At 34.4% G+C, this 20816-nt stretch overlaps 1 protein-coding gene across 1 annotated transcript in view; it reads left to right on the top strand.

Annotated features, from left to right (window-relative positions):
- The window catches only part of LOC120341157 (FRAS1-related extracellular matrix protein 2-like), a 52730-nt gene that overhangs the window by 29301 nt on the left and 2613 nt on the right, over positions 1 to 20816 (top strand). The window contains exons 20-43 of the mRNA XM_039409602.2: positions 2166 to 2312; positions 4315 to 4433; positions 4937 to 5048; positions 5652 to 5777; positions 9169 to 9253; positions 9367 to 9530; positions 9923 to 10072; positions 11693 to 11902; positions 12097 to 12294; positions 13746 to 13910; positions 15140 to 15319; positions 15644 to 15774; positions 15863 to 16015; positions 16105 to 16190; positions 16275 to 16477; positions 16837 to 17068; positions 17402 to 17548; positions 17656 to 17755; positions 17993 to 18182; positions 18599 to 18831; positions 19258 to 19392; positions 19582 to 19708; positions 20015 to 20202; positions 20645 to 20791. Coding sequence (XP_039265536.2) covers positions 2166 to 2312; positions 4315 to 4433; positions 4937 to 5048; positions 5652 to 5777; positions 9169 to 9253; positions 9367 to 9530; positions 9923 to 10072; positions 11693 to 11902; positions 12097 to 12294; positions 13746 to 13910; positions 15140 to 15319; positions 15644 to 15774; positions 15863 to 16015; positions 16105 to 16190; positions 16275 to 16477; positions 16837 to 17068; positions 17402 to 17548; positions 17656 to 17755; positions 17993 to 18182; positions 18599 to 18831; positions 19258 to 19392; positions 19582 to 19708; positions 20015 to 20202; positions 20645 to 20791 — 3728 coding nt within the window. The remainder of the gene's footprint in view (positions 1 to 2165; positions 2313 to 4314; positions 4434 to 4936; positions 5049 to 5651; positions 5778 to 9168; positions 9254 to 9366; positions 9531 to 9922; positions 10073 to 11692; positions 11903 to 12096; positions 12295 to 13745; positions 13911 to 15139; positions 15320 to 15643; positions 15775 to 15862; positions 16016 to 16104; positions 16191 to 16274; positions 16478 to 16836; positions 17069 to 17401; positions 17549 to 17655; positions 17756 to 17992; positions 18183 to 18598; positions 18832 to 19257; positions 19393 to 19581; positions 19709 to 20014; positions 20203 to 20644; positions 20792 to 20816) is intronic.

Raw genomic sequence — 20816 nt, 5'->3', positions numbered from 1 at the left:
TAAATGGTAGTATCCCATAACAAACGCGTTAGGGTGTATGTATTGTATTTGAACGCTTTCGTGGATAGTTAACCCCAGGCTAAATTGACTCAGAGTCTGGGCATGCATTTTGACCTCGACTTAGGAAATGGTATAACAGACAACTTTTTAGCGTCAAATTTCTCTCCCTTATGCATTGTTAGGTAACAGTGTGCTTTTCTTGGTTTCCGCGTTCTTATTGGATGTAAATGTAGATATAAATACTAGCAATTATCTAGATACGCAGGTAATACATGTGCCCATGCCTACGGCACTATTATCGATCCTTATCGTTACAATTATGCCCAGTTACCGCGCTCTTTACGCGTTGGGTCAATTTATATGGATCGTCTTCTCATTATCAAATCATCGGTAATTGATTTCTACGATTGCATTTGGCTAAGCATGGAAAGTACGAAAGTCGTTATCTAACCACTCACCCAGTTGTTTCCTACCATCAAAGTTTTTATATATTGTCAAACTGCAACTTCGATTATTGAATACATTTCCTGGTAATTGAATACTGTTTAAAAAGTGTTCTTATCCATCCGATGGCGCTTGAATAGAAACCCACAATTATTTATTTCGATTGTGCAGACCTATTCGTTATGTAAGCCTTTTTGAAAACATTCGTTCACGCTTCAAAAGTAGCAACAGCGTTCTCTGACTAAGACTGAGTGAATGCAATCTGTATGTTTTAGATCACCTGTCCTGACCTACCATGTAGCTTTACTCTGTCACGTCATGCTCATTACGTTATCAACGTAAAGTATTATAAATAATTGTTAGTTTTCCCATTGTGTCGTCATAAACAAGGATGAAATGATTTGAACAAAACATACCAGCTTTCGTTTGATTTATATTTTAGTTTGGGATTGGTTTTATTTTGTTTATTATTTTTGGTTAAAAGCTAGATTTTCGAGATGTCACAAGGTGGTCGTCTCAGTATTATTTATATCTGTAGTTTTTCATTGTAATATGACTGAATTATCAATTCTTATCAATTTGCCACTGAATAGCTAAATATGACGTTGCAAGCTCCCCACCCACATGTCAACAAGTGTATATGAGCTGGTATCTTCAATCAGAACATTTTCAAATGCGGGCGAATAAATTATACTTGTAATATAGAAATGTAATGGATTCCTTCTCTCGATCATCCCAATATGTCTCAAAAATGAACAACCTTAGTTGAAGTGAACATATATACCACCGATCACGCATGATAGCAATAAAGAAACTCATTCCAAATATTTACAACAAAGTCATGGTCATTATAAGAACGTTGAGGTTAATTTGTTTGGCCTCCGTGCTCATTTTTACCAAATGTTCCACTAATAATTTGATTTAGAGATAATAAAAACTGATAAAGCAGTAAAAATATACCGCGAAAGGCGATTTGGGAACCAATTTCTGCGTATACCAAGAAATTTAAAAATCGTTTGCACCCGGTTAGGGCAATTTTGCGGCTGAGCTAGCCGTCCTCAGACTACTTGTTTGTTTGTCCACCGGACAGCTCCTTCAGAAATTTTAATTTGTTCTATCGAGCGTTTTCCTATTTTACTATTTTACGTGCGTTGAGCAAATAACTATCTGGACGTATTATTACATTATCTTATCTTTCGTAATAATGGAGGGAACGAGCTGAAACCTGAATTGATTGTTTTTGGTTTAGCTTGTAATATGTTGGGCGAGGCGGCCACATAGCGTAATGCTTTATATTAAACGCATGCCGTGTTCAAATCTTCCTTAGGCTTTTAATTCAAACGTATGCTATTCACATCCCCCGGATTAAAAAAAAATATAGGATTCCCTAAGTTTTTTTTGACACTGCCTTTCCAAAATCGAAGGTTCCAAAAATAAAACATTGTGATTAAGTTTGTAATAATTGTTATGTACAGGGACCATAATCATTAAAAACAACAGATAATCGCATTTTGAATAAATCTTACAATGGTCTATAGAATGGGACAATTGTTTTTCCATTCAAACGGTCAATAGAATCCGATTTGTTCATCTTATTCCAAATAGTTCAAGTTTTGAAAATAGCGACCTTTACTATGTACTTCATATCCAAACTGGAATTACAATAAATAATATTCCAGCTCTATTCATAACAACAAATCAATTTCAAAATATAATTACAGGTGAAAATGAACTTGACGAGCAAAAGTTCATACTGAACTGGGCAATCATCTCTCTAAGCAGCGCAAATTACAACGTATCAGAAGAAGAAAAGTACCTTGAAATCATTTTAAAGAGACGGGGTTATCTGGGCGAGACCTCATTCGTCAGTGAGTACATTTTATTAGCTTTACAAAACCAAAATTTGTCTGAAGTTTAAGTTTGTTTAAAGATTATTTCATTAGTGTTTGAGTCATCTTGATAATTTGCTACGTTTTGCTACTTACGTGTGAGTATGGGCTATATAAGTCGCGTGAGAACATGATCTTCTTCTTTGGTACTTACTTGGAAAACCACTATGACGTCATTTTTTACCACTGATACATAAATTTGGAGGGAATCGGGTTCATTCATTATTACAAACTTCAAAAGACAAAATAATGATAAATTTTGTTGCGGTCTGTTAAAAGGGGATAAAATGTTTTTTTCGTCATTTGTCATATTTTTTCTCCTGAAAATGAATTTTTATTGACAAAAAGTGTAGGAAATAACTAATTGTGTGAAATAGATTTGTGCTAAAAAACAGAAAGTAATTGCGATCATTTAGTTTAGTAACAAAGTTTTCATAAAAAATAAAAAATTAGCGAAAAATTGGATTTTTGTGAAATTATTTATCCCCATGTGTGAAATGCTTTTTTGTGATGTGGTAAAATAAAATATTTTTCTATTTTTGAAGTTATTTATTGTTCTATGATCTTTTCAGTGGTGTTATGTCTATCGTTGTCTAAAGTTTTCTAAATTACCTAGTGGTTCCTAAAACAGGGGAAAGAGGCAATTTGCCACCCGAACGTTGCATTTGACGAATTACCCGTTTTAATAAACCTGTAGATGTTGAGCAAGCATGATCGGTATAAATAAATGATCGAAAGTAAATCTGCGTAACCACATCCTATGTTCTTGGAAATTCTCCCTCAAAAATGTGATTTGTTTAGATTCCCGCTACATTTCCGTATATATATTGTTTACATTATCTTCAATACGCATCGAGGTCTTTGAAGATTATGTTTTACCATGCATGGGCTGGTGTTACATCTCGCTTAATCGGCGAGATATAACATCAACCCATGCTTGGTAATATATACAATCAAAATTTACTTAACCTACTTTTTCGATCTTTATACACAAAACTATAAACTAAACAAATATAAAAGTGTCCCTAATTCCCAAACGACTGTTCTCCAAGCGTATAGATCTCTTAAAAATAAAAATAAAACACAGAATAATAAAAGTAAAAATAATAAATAAAACTGTATCGGCTCTTTTACGCTTTACGTATATTTTACGGCTTCGTTTCATGTTTCCGCGCTCGCGACGGATTATGTTCTTCTTGAGACAATTTGTGACGCTAAAAAGGGTATATTTTAATGGCGTCAGCCATATTAGAGAGTATAAATTACCCGATTCAACTTTGATATTTTCTTAAAATCATTTCGGGAATAATAAGCTATTACTACAACAGCAACACAATACTATTAGTCATATGATGGTTTGTAGTATGATATGCCACCCAGAAGCTATATTTTATTTTTCATGTCTTTTATTTTATGTAGAAATTTTTGTGTCTTTTTTTGAACTTTGCGAACTCCGCGGAAGCTCTTTTATTTCGGTATTTTTTAAATTTTGATAAACATTTTGCGTGTATTCAAATTATTTTAGCAGCTACTTATTTATGATTTTTGAGAAAATTAGTGACAATAATAATTAGACCTAAGCACTATTATTCTAGAAGGGGATCCAAAAAATGCAGAACACTTATTCCTTAATTACTTCTACTGAAATGGAAAAATTCCTTTAACACTTGAACACATGAAATTCTATTTGTTTGTACTCAAACGTTTCACTAATATGTTACGATTTTCTCAAAAGTTAGGTTCCTTATAGAATATTTCCCGAATATCTGAGTTCTGTTCATTTTCTGGTCGTCCTATATTTAGTCCACATTTCCCCTTTTCAACCGAAATTTTGTGTTCCTTGTCGGTATCTATGCATTTAAGCTTCGAGCAAAGTCGCTATTGTAATAAAAACGAACGATTAGAACACAACCAGCTCCAACATTACTTACGGTAGTTATTGTGGATCGGCTTGTACTTAATTTCATGTCTCTTCTCCCAGCGATTTCTACGAGAAACGGAACTGCCACTGAAGGTGCAGATTTCAAAACTACATCTGCAAATCAAGTTCAGTTTAATCCAGGACAAAGTGAAGGGAAATGGCGAGTCAGAATCCTACAGGTTTGTACCAGTTCTACACACAGATCTAAAAACAACCAAACAATCTTTCTTTGGTATTATCACCTAAACTGTCAATGACGAAGGAATAGTTTTGGATAAACACACAACTCGTTAGGAACCAAATTATAGGTGTTGGAAATGGAGCCCATTCAACAACTTTTATAAACTCCCATTGTCCCTTTCAACTTGATAGTCTATCAATAATCACTACACAATCACTTACTATAAGAGGTTTTCAGAATATCGCCCATAGTAATGGTTCATGAAGCGGTTTCTAAATTCGCTACGATGCCACGCGAAGTTCTCGTTGTCCACTTATTAATCGATGAGAATATTCTAAAATGTTCGAGTCAGTATGTAATTTGTTAGCAGTACTGCTTTGCAACAACACCCCATACTTGCATGCAAAAGCCTTATGCTGGGCCGATATTAAGATTTGAGACTAACAATATTTTTCAGTATGGAATGACAAATTCATTTGTAAATCATTTTTATATATTTAGGATGAAGAATATGAGCAATCGGAAATATTTTATGTTGATTTATCTGAACCTGTCATGGGTATCATTGAAGAGCCGTCGAATTCTAGTGTTGAAATAACGGACCAGGAAGATGGTATGTTTAATTCAATAAAATTAAAATTAATTTTATGACAAAAGGCGTAGTTTTCGTGTTCGAAATGTTGGTCGACATATTTATTTTAAGAGAATATCCTGTTGTAAATGTTCGACGGGGCAACGGATCTGTAACTGTTAAAAATCAATGTTTTTGTATAATTGTTTGAGAACGATTTTTTTACAATTAGAGCTAAACCACATACTACCGTGGTCTCCATCGTGTACTGTGTGTGTTCAGGTAGCTTTCAATTCGAGTAAGGTGCGATCAATAAAAACTCAGTCTTCAACTCTAATATATCAGAATTTATTAATATTATTTTTCTATTCTCGCGAGGAAACCAGTATTTTATTTTTACAGGAACAAACCTAGTGCCCCAAAATAACCGATTTTATTGTTTTCTCAAACACATCGATTTAATTAAAAAATTGAAAGAATTTAAATTTAAAATATTTGTAAATAATGTTGCTAAACTTATTGAGAATTGAGAGTGCCATTAAAATATTTGTTCTAAACTCTAATACAGAAATGAAGTGATTATATTAACTCTATCAAAATGACAAAGTCTTCTCCCACATATATTCTTTGACTTTGTATTTACAGAATCCACCGTTTTCTTCCCCGAAGATGTACATATTATACAAGAGGATATCGGAGAATTTTTAATTCCAGTAAGGAGAAGCGGAGATTTGAACAAAGAAATGATGGTTGTGTGTTATACAGAACAAGGTATACATACAGGCGTTAATTTTTACAAAAGGTTACGAGTTGTCGAACGGTTTTTGTCAAAGAAATGAGCTACCAACAGTGACAAAGCATATCTATATTTCATAACTGTGGAATTCCATTTAATTCAATGAAATTATTTAATTGATAATGATCAATATGTAGGAAACTAGTCAGAAGGGTAAAATAATGTTTACAACATCGTGTCAAAACTACATTTCTGTGGCAGCTAATTTCTATAATTACGAAACCCATATCCCACTTTTCGTGAACATTCGAAATAGGAAGAGAAAACTTTTGGAAATTGGCCAGAAAATCACACAAATTACACGACATGCGCAATTTTTTGAATAGTTTGGTCAATTTCCTCGCGAGATTTAACGAGGAGCCTTTTACGGACGAACGGACGACTTTTTATTTTAAATCGTGTCGTCAAAACAAGGGATGCATTGTATGTTCGGAAATGGGTCTGTTTATACAAAATTATGACATGTCGCATTTAACCCCTATTTACTTCGGTAGCAACACTACATGCTTAAACCGCGTTAATAACACGCGTTTTAATCATGTTTTCATACTTGACCCACTATCAACCGCCGTAAAATATTAAAACTGAAGATGCGCATTAAGTTAGTCAAACGTGAATTACAGTATACGACCTATTACGATCTCGTATACAGTTACTATCTTTTATGTTTGGCCGGACGGATGCCTCTTCAATGTTCAGTTTCAAGTGCGCACGCGCCGCCTTTTCGCAGACGATTGACCCGTCACAAGTTATGAAGTACACTTCGCAAGATAGAACTTGAAAAAATTCCCGCGGGACAGACCTGATGACGACTAAATCCATAAAAGTGGTCACAGCTGGCGTGGTTTATCACTTGAATTTGCCATAAAGTTGTCAAAGGGCGACAAATATTGTAACCGTTTTACGAGCCCTCAGTGGTGATATAAGTAATATATTATCAAACACAGATTTGTAGATGCAACCTATTGCACGCAATTACGGCCAAAATACGTACATATGGTATGTCGATGCACTTAAATTATCTAAGATGTTACAATTTCCGAAAGTATCAATTTATTTGTCAATTTTCACCAACTTTGGTTGTGAATATTTTTTAAGAAAAAAGAAAGGCATTGAAAAATATAATTTTATTCCTAAAAATTTAAAATTTTACAGAATTTTTTTTGTAATTTGGATATACTTCTTCCCCGACCTATCCATATTTGGAATGTAATATAATCTAGCAAGCAAAAAAATCATTAGTAACATCTTTTCTGTTTGATGAATTATGTTGTTTCGTTCCCACCCGGCTCAAATGATAAATTTTTAATGATAATTTACCTATCATAATCCATCTAAATACTCTTTGGTTTTAAAGTTTTACAAAAAGAAACACTGTGTTATTATTCTGTAAAATTCATTATATTTTAAGATAAAGACAACCATTTTTCTCTATCGCGTTGATTTGAAAAATGCTTTGTTTAATACCCCTAAAAATAACACTAAAATGCGATAAAAAGTTTACGAATTCACGATATTCTTAATAGTATCAGACTTCCTTTTTCGTCCGTCGTTAGTGGTGTAACCCCAAACACTAAACTTTCTCTGATGTGGGGTTGCATGAAATTCTAATCGCCTTTTAGCAAAGGTGATTAATGTATAGTTGGTTTCCACATATAAGAAATCACACGTACCCCACCCACCCACAGTCACAACTGTATTTTCCAAGATTCATGTATGATCAATCTCATATTTGAGAGCTCATATTTTACCAGCCACGGAACAAATATGTACGATGCCCTCGCGGCGCGATCGTGGCCCGCACCCGGCAAGGTTAGGTGATGTAAATTTTTTGGTTTGATGAGGTCTATTGAGCAAGTTTAAAAGCATAAAATTATACAGAATTTCGAATTTAAAAATAATCTTTTTTTCCCCTATTTTAGTACAACATTTTTCGAAAAATTAACGAAAATAGCGTTTTTAAAGTACAAATTTACAAGTAAAGTCGTAAAAATTTACGAAACGAGTTTGTTTTAACCCAGGACGATGAATGGGCTCATTCTGATTGGTGTTTATTCGTCCGTGTCGCGTTTGCCTGGTCATCAAAAATTTGTCTTCACTTTCCGTAGAATTTGTCAATTTTTTGTTAACCAGTTTCGGCTAATTGAAAACTTAAACATATCATAGATAACAAGAAAACTACAAAACACGAAATTCCCACGCAAGCACTTAAGATATTGTGAAATTGTCCGTTCCGGTGCAGACAGACGGCCAGAACACTTAATTAGGATACTGTGATAGCAAACATAGACCAAGGTCGCTCAAAAAGTTCAACAATTTGTTCTATTTTGGTTTAGAAATTACTAGATAACCTAAAACTTTAGGCATTCAATATGTATTGTTGTGAAAACTTGTATTTGCTTTTAGCTTTGAAGATGTATACCTTAACTATTAAGTAGTGACCACTCTAAAGTAGTCTAATTTGCCAAGCTTTTGTCTGAAAAAGCTAAACGGTGGTTAATTGGTAAAACAGTTGAAATCGTTAATTGCATGTCTAGACGTCAAATCCTGGCCATTTTCGTTCCTCGTAAACTTTTATTATCATTTTCAAGAATTTGTGATATGTTTTTCCATGTTTGAAAAGTACATAATCTGTACTTAAAAAGTGCTGTATCAATCTCCCAGATTTAGACTGATTTGCGTTTTGGGTAACCTTATTCCTCACGAGTCAGTGTTTACTGAAAAACCGCACGTTTATCCCTCAACATAGGTGACTTTGATCAAACACTTCATTCGGGTTTTGAATCAGCGCCCAAATTTTTTCATTGTTTGCAAACTTTTCAACAAAATTGATTTGATATTGGTATCGATGCAACCTAACTCGCTAAAGTCAATTGCCGGACGCCGGCACCCAGTCGCCGCCATACTTAGCACGTAAATGCATTGCTAAACAAACACTTGACACTAAATTTGACTTAATCAATTTTCGATAAACTACACGCAGATAGATTACTTTTCGCAAGCCTGGCATTTGATGAAAAAATGCAGATATTGAGACATAAAAATGAAAAGACGGAGACTTGCGCAATCGATTCTAGGCAAAGGATGAATACGATTCCTAAAGGAATAGGGACATGTAACGAAGTCGTGTAGCGAAAAAACTTGCGTATAACTGATTCTCAAAATGAGTTATTCTTTATTCTGATGCTGATGAAATATTATCCCCATGTTATGAACTGCGCCAAAAGATGAAAAGTACAAAAATATTTCTAAACCCCCTATATATCTGCAAAATCATAAAAATTGGCGAAGTTTAGAACCGCGTCAGAAAGTTATGAATTCTATAAATATACAACTCAAGTAATTTATCCATTTTTATATTTTCAGAATCAGCTACTGGTACTACACCAACAACAGTGCTTTCTTATTCCGATTATATCAGCAGACCCAATGATCATAACAGTATTATAAAGTAAGTAAAGTGCATATATTTCTATGTGTATAACGTTAATAAACCAAGCATTTATCTCAGAATAATCCTAGGATGATTTAGGTATATGAGCAATAATGTTGTAAATTTTTAAGGTTTGAGAAAGGCGAATCAGAAAAGAATTGCAGAATTGTCATCATCGACGATTCCTTGTACGAAGAAGACGAAAAATTCTTCGCGAGATTGACGTCACCGATGGGTGGTAGACTAGGAGAATTTTCTGATACAGAGATAACTATCGAAGCAGATTCTGACGATGGTATGTTAACTGACCGAGCGGCTAATAGTTATTTATGCACAAGTGACATTATATGTTATCAGTAATAGGGAAATTTCATTCTAAAAATACTTATAAAATAGCAATTTCTGCCCACTACTTATTTTAAGTAAACTTTGGTATATATCTCAATTTTTCATAAAAGTAAATCAATTTACATTATTTCAAAGAACTTTTATAAAATGCCAACTGATTAAAATATGAGCATCTTTGATGGTAGCGAGAGCGGCATTTTTGTATTTCTGGTGTCATTTTTATAACGTAATACACAAACCGCGAAGTTGAAATTTGATACCAGAGTATGATATTAAGTTGTTTCGTACGACCATACAATTTTCCTGCTAAAAATGAATGACATTCTTGAATTATTACAGAACCGATGATATACTTCGAGGCTGACAGTTACCAGGTAGATGAGAGCGATGGTCACGTTGAAGTTCATGTTTGGAGAACTGGACCAGACCTTGACCAGATCGCCACTGTCACTGTGAGATCCAAACAAAGCGAAGTCGAATCAGCAAAAGGTGGGTGGATAAGTAGAAAAAGTCAACATTTGGGCAGAATTTTACTGTGGTAACTACACCTTTTTTTTGCTGATTTTGTAAAAATACAGAATGGTTATGGTCGAATAAATAAGCCACCACAGGCCGACATATACATTTACTTAAGCCGATCAATGTAATCTATATTAACCATTCTGACTTAAATTTAAATCCTCATTGATCGACGTTTTTAAATCATTATTTCCTATTTATTGAAATATCTTGTATACGTGTAATGGAATTTAGTCTTCGCTCTATGAGAAAGATGGCGCCGTTTCTTGGAGTAATATGTGTCGGAATTCGACCCTCCATAGTTATAAGGAGACTGGTATTTCGAAAATGCGTTTTCCAGATGTCCCGTGCTCTTTAAGCCATTTTCCTTGTTTTGTCTTTCTCAAAATGCATGCAGTCGCTTCCCATCGATAAAACTGACCATTAAATCATACTTCAACTGTTAACCTTGTGTAGAAAGAAAGATAAATCGAGTGTTGTACATAACCTCCATGTGAGATTTATGTTGCGCTATTTCAAGGTGGTCCAGGTGAAGCACTTCAGGAATATAATTCTTGTGACACAACGTCGCTAATAGGACGCAAATCGTAGCGTGACGCCAACACCCAGTCAAATCTAATTTCCACCACGATATTTTAGTATCGCTAATCTAATATGAGCCACACTTGATTTATCAAATTCTTTTTTTCATGGCTGACTGAAAGTGAGTCGAACATTTTAAATAGACCGTAACAAAATATTTATTTTAGTAAAAAATCAGCTCTTTAAAAATAGAAATACTCTGCTTTAGATGGAGATAGGATTTACGCTATCGGTCTGATAAATTCCTTCCAGATGTCATTGCGTGCCGTTCTACATCCCCCGTATGATTTTATTAACCGGTGATCAGGTCCATTGCATGTTTTCTGCCCTTCTGTCCACGCTTTCATGGTCAATATAGTTGAACATTTTTGTAGGTAAATTGCTAGATGTTAAAATCACTTTTATAGAGAACTGTTTACAAATTTTACTGCTATAGACCAAGCATAGAATATTGATAAATTACACGTCAAAGACATGATCAATATCGTCCCACACTTGATGAGACATGATACATCTAAATGTAGTTTTGAATTAGAAAGATGGGATATTTGAATGACTATATTGTGCAGGTGTTAAATGATTTAGTCTGTATAACTAAAACAACTGATACTATGCAATGCATGGACTCTTAAGTGCTGATGACAAATGGTCGATGGGAAGTATTATGATTGAAAGCTATAGGATTTATTATTATTGTTTTTGATTTGTCACGTTAGCTTGAACTTGATCTTTATTTTTAAAACACTATTTATAACCGTGAAAACACTTTCAAAAATGAGTCAAAGAGTCAGTAATCGTCAGGTTTGATGTCGACCCTTCTTACTCCGAGAACATTGTTGTTGATGGGTCTTAAATTGGCGTAGAATGCTAAATAAATCCTATTAATAAATGACGTTGTTTGCAAGCCTGATTCAGGTCTACGTTTTGTGCTTAAAATTCCAACCATACCCACAAATTATTCGGAGAAACCATTTTAAATAATAAAATCAATATTGTTCCCATGCACAGCAAACGAAGACTATGTTGGAATCAGTGAGACGATAACATTCGCTCCTCAGGCAACAATGCAGCCAGTTCGTGTTGTCATACTTGATGACTTGGGCAACCCGAAACTTGAAGGGTCAGAAACTTTTGAATTAATTCTCACAATGCCCAGAGGAGCTATGCTAGGAGAACCTGGAGTAACAGTGGTTACCATCAACGATTCCTACTCAGACTGTAAGTCATCTTATATACCTGTATTTAAGTTAAATTTTTGAAAACTTTCACTGCAAAGGTCAACGAGATTTCTATGTCAAAAGTATTTTTTTGAAAACGCTTCTTTATGGAATTCGATAATACACAAAACTGTTTCTCGGAGAGTTTTAAAAATTTAAATCTAGAAAATATTTTCACTTATAACACGTTCACAGTACCTCTCATGCAATTCGCGGAAGAAACATACGAAGTTGACGAATCGGACGAATCTTTATCAGCAAAAATAGTCCGAAGTGGCGACCTGTCACAAACATCTTCTGTTCGATGTTACACAAGACAATCTTCAGCTGAAGTCATGATGGATTACGCTGAACGACCTAACACCGATGCATCCATCGTCAAATTTGAGCCAGGTAAAGCATTGAAATTTTTTACAACGCGGACTTCAATAGTTCAGTGAAAGTCTTCAAAGATATTGTAAAAAAAAGATGATGTAACTATGATATTATATTATTGGACTTTAAACAATAAGTTTTTATCGTGATTTTGAATTCTTATTCAAATTTGGTTCGCTCGAAGCTATTGAAGAGGTTTCTGAGTTTTCCAGTATTACTCTGTGGCTTTGAATCTAGGATTAGTTCTAAAAGATTTAAAATCAAGTTAATCAAAGCAATATTTGTTCTCATGTGCAGACGATATTTTAATCTCAATGATATTCGGCAAAATTCACATTATCTCTATATTGTTCTAACATGAGTAAAATAATATTGGTTTCAAGTTTGGCTTCTGTCTGGTAGTACCATTATCCAATACAATGGTTATGGCATTTCTACTATTGCTAGCATACCCGTGGCAATGCATTTGATTTTACAACAAATTAGCGGTTTCTTGTCGGTTTCGAGTTACACGTTTTGGAATTTGTCACCTCAAATCTGAATTCTTGAACGACAAATTATAGACTGACATTGACAGTGATTTCCTGTACGTACGCTTCGTCATGTAATCACCCAAAACATTATAGATTACTACGAATTTCAAATTTTCATGACGATATAATTTTGTAGCGTCTAAGATATATCTTAGTAATGGACGTTGCTTTCATAAGTTGGGAAAATATAAATTAGTATCACCCAGATTGGCATTATTTTGTCGCAAATTTATGTAAAAAAAGTTTCGTCTATTTGTCAAAAATCATGATTGCATACGGACAATTTTCTAAAATAAAAAAAACGGTAATTCTGATTATCTGGATTCATAAGAATACTTTTTGCGAACAATAATTTGAATTGGTATAAACTACGTTTCGGAATATCTATAAATATTCTATAATCTACACAGACGGGTTAATATTTAGTTTTGTTCCAGACGCTTGAATGTATGGTATTGATGGAAGCTCGCGTTCGCGCTCATATGGTCACTTTTTTCGGGAACTAGACTGAGTCATCAATGTATCGTAACAAAATCAAGTTTCCAAACATTTACATCATAATTTTGTATCATTTTTATGTAGATATATTATTTTGAATGTTAAATTTTTTAAAGTTGAAATTTTTTATCTAAAATAATTAAATTGCACGCAGCCTGTCAAAAATTGTTGCGCCATGCAACATCTCATTGTGATTTTATCTGTATTCGGTTTCCGCCGCCTTAACGACGATGTTATTACAATTTATATAGCTTGTCTTGAATATTGTCATATATTAAATATATTCGGCCATATAAGGTCCATGTATTATTACGAACGCTTCTAAAAAAATTTACCAATATTTTTAAAATTGTAAAGTCCGAAATCACACGCGGATATGTTGTAGTCGAACGAATTTGCATGTCATATCCTTTTTAATCAACCATGTTTTTACGCCAGGTCAATCTGAAGGTCATTGTACTGTTATCATTGAAAACGACGGAATTCACGAAGACCCGGAAAAGTTTAGACTGGTATTGGGGACACCAACAAGCGAAAGTGCGGGAGAGGCAAGAGTGGGAGAAACATCTGAAACAACTGTTACTATTTTGGACCATGCAGATAGTATGTATTTTTCGCTGGATAACAAATTCACGAAAATTTATATTACACGTTTTGAATTTTTGATAAGAATAAATATTTCTGGCTAACGGGTATGGAGAACCCATGTACTATAAAAAAAAAATAGCATTTGGCGAGTGTCCATCACCGCATATTTGACGGTAATTTTTGTTATTTCCTGAGATTTTCGAGTATACTTACGTTTGCAATGTGGAAACTGATATGGTTTGGTGGTATATCAAATACCCAGTAAGAATTTTTACAATGCTTACCATGCAATGAACAATCTCTTGGCACATTCAGGGACTATTGTTGGCGGAAGAAACCTTTTCTCTTCTCTGTCTGACTTGCCATATCATATAACAATCTGGGCATCTTGAAATATATGTACTGTCAACTTTTCGAACAACATAATATTACATATCTTCGTAGACCGTTATCGCCCAATCTTTTCCGCTCCTTGACATCATGATATCTTTTGTCATGAAGAAAATTTACTTTCTAAAAATATACCGGCATAGTTAATTGCGCTCTCCAAAGTCATAATACACACATTGGTCTTTCTTTTGAGCTCAGTAATTTATTACTAACCCCATGCTGCTGTCGCTTCTTTGGTGGCACACCTAACCCATAATGCATCACACCCTAAACGGCCTTTCTTTTTATGGAATTTACGTTACGATTAACTCGTCTCAAACAATAGATATACACACGCCCTTACATTAATAGTAATCCATTTCAAAATAATATAAATCTCATTTGATTGTAGGATTATATGTCAGAGTTAGTGTTTCCTAGATCATACATGAACACTGATTAATAACGATCTTTTATTGGTCATAATGATCTGTTTACCTTGTCCTTGTCTGGTCGAAAACGGCAGTATCAAAATAAACAAACCAAAGCCGTCCCTAATGGAGTTGACATTTGTTAAAACGCCCAACGTAAATTCGTGAAATACTGTTACTCGAAAAAAAAACCTCAAAACTAAGTAAATGACACTCCTAATTTGACGTTTTTGTTGGCCTAAAGCCCTAAAGTATCCACATACATGATATATTCATATATGATATTTGGAATGATTTTACTTGGGGTACTCGACTTGGACGCGTATTATACGTTTATATATATGTTAATGAATTTGTTTGTTAATGAATTTTTAGTATCGTAATGAAGCATGATGTAATGGCGATTACGTCATTACACGATTATAATTTTTACCGTCTCTTTAGGACCCGTTATCGGATTTGAGAAGACAACATACGAAGTAACGGAACCGGGAGTTGAGGGAATTGCCACGTTGAGTGTAGCGGTGATAAGAAAGGGAGATGCAACACAAACTTCATCTGTGAGATTTTTCACAAAAGACGGGAACGCGGAGTCAGGAAAGGATTACAATCCTCTCAGCAAAGGTAACGCGAGTAATCACTCAAATTCAAGGGTGGATTTTTGTCAATGAGTAAAATTCGGCAAAACCTAATTTATCTTTCGGTTAGAATATGGAAACTTCAATTAAAGTTTTCGTAAAGCGATTCCGGTAAAATTCGTGATCAACATCCTTACTCGCGCCAATGGTTTTCCCACTAATTACACAACACACGAAATCACCCTATTTTGGGAAAGACCCAATGAGGTCTTATACACTTCAATGGGAAGACCGACTTCTTATGTGTCAATTTAATACCTTATCAAACAAAGTTTACTCACTATTTATTGTGTTTTGTTTGCGTCATCAGAGCTCGTATTCGATGTGAACGTGACTAGACAAGTTGTCGATCTTCAAATTCTTTACGACGAAGAAAAAGAAATTCGAGAGTCTTTCACAATCCGACTTGAACCTGACACCAGCATGATTGCCGATCTAGGAGTGAGTATAACTTACTGACTAATTTATAAGACCAAAAAAAAAGTTACGCTTATAGGAGTCAATTTAAATTTTCAATTTTAATTTACAGGAGAGCAGAGCGATTATATATATTAACCAAGAAAAGATTTTAGCTGATGTAACTTTCCCTCATCCACCATCTGTATTTTCACTCTTGGACTACGACGACACTGGAAAGGCTAAAGCTCGACCAGCACCTGGGTATCCAGTTGTATGTGTTACGGTAAGAATTGTAATTCCCCTTTTTTCCAACAGCATCATTTTTTATCTATTTAACCAAATTATTTGTTAATACCATTTGTTCGTTTTCAGTCCTGCAATCCTAAACATCACGGATACGACAAAGTAGCAGATATATGTACAAGTGAAGGTATTGATGACAAACAGACCAGATACAGGTATGCATCTTGTTCTGGGACAATATCATACAATGCTAACCTAGTGTATGGACCACAATTTCACTATGTTATCATTTGTTTCAGGTGGCTGGTTGCTGCACCTAGCAGTTCTGACAACGTCACTAATAATTTGAGGGAGGTTGCACAAAACACTTTTTTCACTGATTCAAATTCAATAACGTTAGACAGCATTTTCTTCAAGCCCGGAAGTAGAATTGCATGTGCTGCTAGAGCCGTAACAGACAACGGAGATCCAGGAATCGAAATGACTTCACAACCAGTAACAGGTTATTGACGTTTCGATTCTTTCGTCTTTTACAAAATAAACACGTTTTGTAGGTATAATACGAATGTGTTCATATTTTGACTTAGTCCATGACCATAATATTTAAACAAACTTGCTAAACGAGTTTACTAAGCCAAACGGTTCTTTTTGTAAGGAAATTTTGTGATTGACTGGAGTACCCATTTGTAGCACAGTGTTGATTTGTTGCACAGTAACTATGCCTTGATAATGTATTTAAGGTTGGGATAGGTATTCAAAAATGGGTCGGGCCAAAGGCTTTTTAGAAAATGACAATTTGTGAGACAAAAAAAGCATATAGCATTCAAAAACATATTTTCAATTAACATATTTTCATTTTAGTGAGCAAAATCGGAAAAATTTGTCCTCCACGAGTAGCTGGTTCTGTTGGAGCTGAACCGTTTTCAGCGAAATTCCGCTACACCGGAGCTTCTCATCCAGACTATCCAAACCTAATCAAAGTTTCTGTGTTGATGCCTCACATTGATGGAATGTTGCCAGTAATCAGTACTAGAAAACTAAGCAATTATGAAATTACCCTGAGCAGAGATGCATCTCGAGTTGGAAACCACAGGTAAGAAAGATTTGAAATGTATTTTTTTTAGTCGGACTCCCAAATTTTACTGTGGAATTACCATTGACCATTTGTCGCTATTCGCAGCCTATTATCTAAAATGGAGTGGGTTTTATAAGGACAGCTCTACCGAGTCACGGTCCTGTCTAGACATGAGCCAGCTTACGTAAATTGTTTGTCTTGGAAAATGGTGAAAATCTGGCTTTGGTATAATAAAATGTTTCATATAATAGTTTACTAAATTCGTGAAATGGGCTCAAACCGCGATAAGTATATCAATATCACATTTTTTCCCATCGTTTTTACTGTATCTAATATTTAACCTATTTTTAGATGTTCGAATATTCTCAACTTCGATGAAATAAAAACTCAGCACGGATTTATTAGTGAAGGACTAACAGATCGCAATATAATCGGTGAAACTTATCCTTATCAATTCAGTTCAGCACTAAGAGGAAATAATACTTTGAGATTTTACAAGTGAGTTTGTGTGAATAAACATTGTAAATCTAATCAATATAACATAGTCATGATAAAGAAGATAAAATTTATAGAATACTTTAACTTACTTATTCTTTTATATTCAGAAACCTTAACCTGGAAGCATGTTTGTGGAATTTTGAATCATACTACGATATGTCTGAGTTATTGAATGAATGTGGAGGTGATGTCGGCACTGACGGTCAGGTATGGTGACCTATTTAATAACAAACTCTTTAATAAATTCCTCCATACTTTTGAGCATAAACCATGCTTGCATCGAACAACACGTTGCATAAATGATGTATAATTCCGATGATATAATTATTTTTTGAGAGTTTTTGCCAGTTGGTCGCCGCCAATGATTTCACCATAGCACTATATTGAATAAATTCTATGTTAAATTATGATTTTAATCAATCTTATTCTTCAAATATCACCCAGGTTTTGAATAACGTACAATCCTACGTATCTCTGCGTGTACCACTGTACGTATCAAACGTATTTCACTCTCCTGTCGGAAAAGGTTGGCAACATTTTGATCAAGAAACTGAACTACGTTTAACATTTACGTATGATACTGCTGCCTTATGGGATAATGGAATCGGAAGTCCACCTGAATCCGAAATTCAAGGTTTGTAAAAGTTTAATATCTTAGATTGGAATTAAAAACAGGGCACTGGTTAAATATATGGTACTGGTATATATATGGTACTATGGTATGCGAAGGTACTGTTACAGACTAAGTATATATCAAACGAACACTCTCGTTGAAAACGATTTTGGGATATCCACATAATGGTGCAATTTCACTCAAAACTATTGAGTAGAATGAGGGTCCTAGCGAGGCGAAAGGAAATTATAAAAATGTTGGCAAGTTAATCCCATTTTAAACTGCTGAAGATTTGAAAGTGATTGATTAAATATGATAAAAAAAAATTTGGCCCAGACATTAACAACAATATAATATCAAAGCTTCAAATCGTTTGCAATAATACTCATGAATATATATCCAACAATGAGGTTAATTTTGTATTTATGTACTTACAGGTTACGTTTACCCAACAAGTATGCGCATCGGCGACGAAGGTAAATTGGTTGTAAACTTCCGCACGGAAGCGAGGTTCAGAGGTCAATTCGTTTTGGACCATCCTAGCACAGAGCAAACATCGATGGTTATGAGTTCTAATCATCCAGAATTAGAACTTTCACTTAATCTAGTTCGAACAGAATCAACATATAATCAACCGGAACAGATTTGGACTTTTACATCCAAATATGCCGTAAGAAATTACATTGATATTGATGAATGATCTGTTGTACTTATTATACGAATTACACCGAAGTCAGGAGTTTCACATGTATAGCTTTCAATGGTGCATGATATAGAATATTTCTTGTAAATTATAGCTTGCAATAGTTATTTGCCTGTATCAAAACGTTTTCTCTCCCAAATCTAATTAAGAAAGGTCCAAACTATATCGCACATTCTGCCTTGGCACATAATTTTTCACAAATATAAGTATTTTGCTGAATTATTCAAATTTCGAAACATTGTTATCATAATAGTACATACCTCAATGCGATTCAAATTTTACTGTCGTTGTGCTTTGTTGTACCAAGATGTTCATAAATAACAAAGGTTATGAAAGTAAGTTGTAATAAGTTGTAAGATTGATATTGAATTCTCTTATTTATTTACTTCATAGATCCGAGATTATTCTGGAACGTACACTATCAAACTTATTCCGTGTACTACGACAGCCGATCAATCTTATTCGATACCGATAACTTGCAATCCAAGAGAACCTCTTACGTTTGATATTGACATCAGGTTCCAACAAGTAAGTACAACAATATAAGATACATTTCCATGCAATTAAAAAGGGTAAAAACTCAAAACGTAGTTGATGTACTCCGTTGTCCACATGTGATTCCAGTTTTGAAGTTAAGACTTGTGAAGTATTTAAAATATGATTTAAATTTCATTTATTTTACTATTAATATTATTAAAACTCTTTTTCGAATCTTAGGTGAGCGACCCAGTATCAGCTGAATTCAGTTTGAACACAAATTTTTACTTATTGAGTAAAAAATCACTTTGGCTTTCTGATGGTTCCATGGGATATGCTGAAGATACTGATGTTGCATTTGTCGAAAGTAAGTGTTATCGATTTTGAGCTCAAAATTACTTTACAACACATGACACAATCTTGAACCTAAAACGTCTCTATATACCGTAGATCAACCCAGCCAGCTGAGCACTACTCTTACTTTATCATATTTTAAATTTGGAACGTTTTCATCAGGCTGTATGCTCTTGTATTTGCTTCATTATTGATATATATATATGTTTTGCAAACTTTGAAGCTGGTTTATTTGTGCTGTGTTTTCATTCAATACTAAACGTGAATACTGAGTTTTCGTTATTTTTAATACTAAATTCATCATTCTTTCTGCTTTTAGACGCTAATATATATGGTCGAGTCAGCGTTGATCCTGTACAGAACCTGGGGGATTCCTTTGACGCAACAATCGAAAAAGTGTTCATTTGTACCGGACGTGATGGATATATTCCGAAATATAATCCAGAAAACGATGAATATGGCTGCTTAGCAGATGTACCTACCTTGTTGCACCAATTCAAGATCTTGGTACGTCCTTGTAATATAGAAATGTTCTGATTTTGTTCTAAATTTTGCCTTGAACGGTCAATCGCATATACATACAGACTCTATTTTACCGGACAAATATCTTCCCGATTTGGCATAGATCACTCAGTTTATTGCTCTTTTTGCAAAGCGGTGGGCGTCAATCTTTTACAGGATTAAAGTTGTTGCTGGGCATCATAATGGGAAATAATATAAAATCGTAAATTTAGGTAAAGGTAACTGATACTCTTGAGTGGACAAATAAGACAATGGTCACTGGTATTGAAATATAACTGTGGAGGCATTTTATCGCCAGAGAGAATCATTGTAAAAGGATATGTGTGTTGTGTGTCATCAAAAGTTATTCTCGGATTCGCATTGACTTGTATTCAAATCTTGTAGTTTATAAATGTTAATAATTTTGAAATACATTTAACATCAACAGGATAAAGAGCAACCAGACACACAGCAAAAAGATATGAATAGCGTTGGATTCGATGCAAAACTAGCTGTGGACGACCCCGAAGCTCTTCCTATTGTACAACAGTCAGGCACAGATGGATTCAGAATGGCATCTAGACCCCTGTTTACGGTGAGCTTACATTATTAAGGTTGAA

Source organism: Styela clava, chromosome 14 (assembly GCF_964204865.1).
Source record: "Styela clava chromosome 14, kaStyClav1.hap1.2, whole genome shotgun sequence".
In the NCBI taxonomy this organism is placed as follows: Eukaryota; Metazoa; Chordata; class Ascidiacea; order Stolidobranchia; family Styelidae; genus Styela; species Styela clava.
This window is presented reverse-complemented; position numbering and strand designations above follow the sequence as displayed.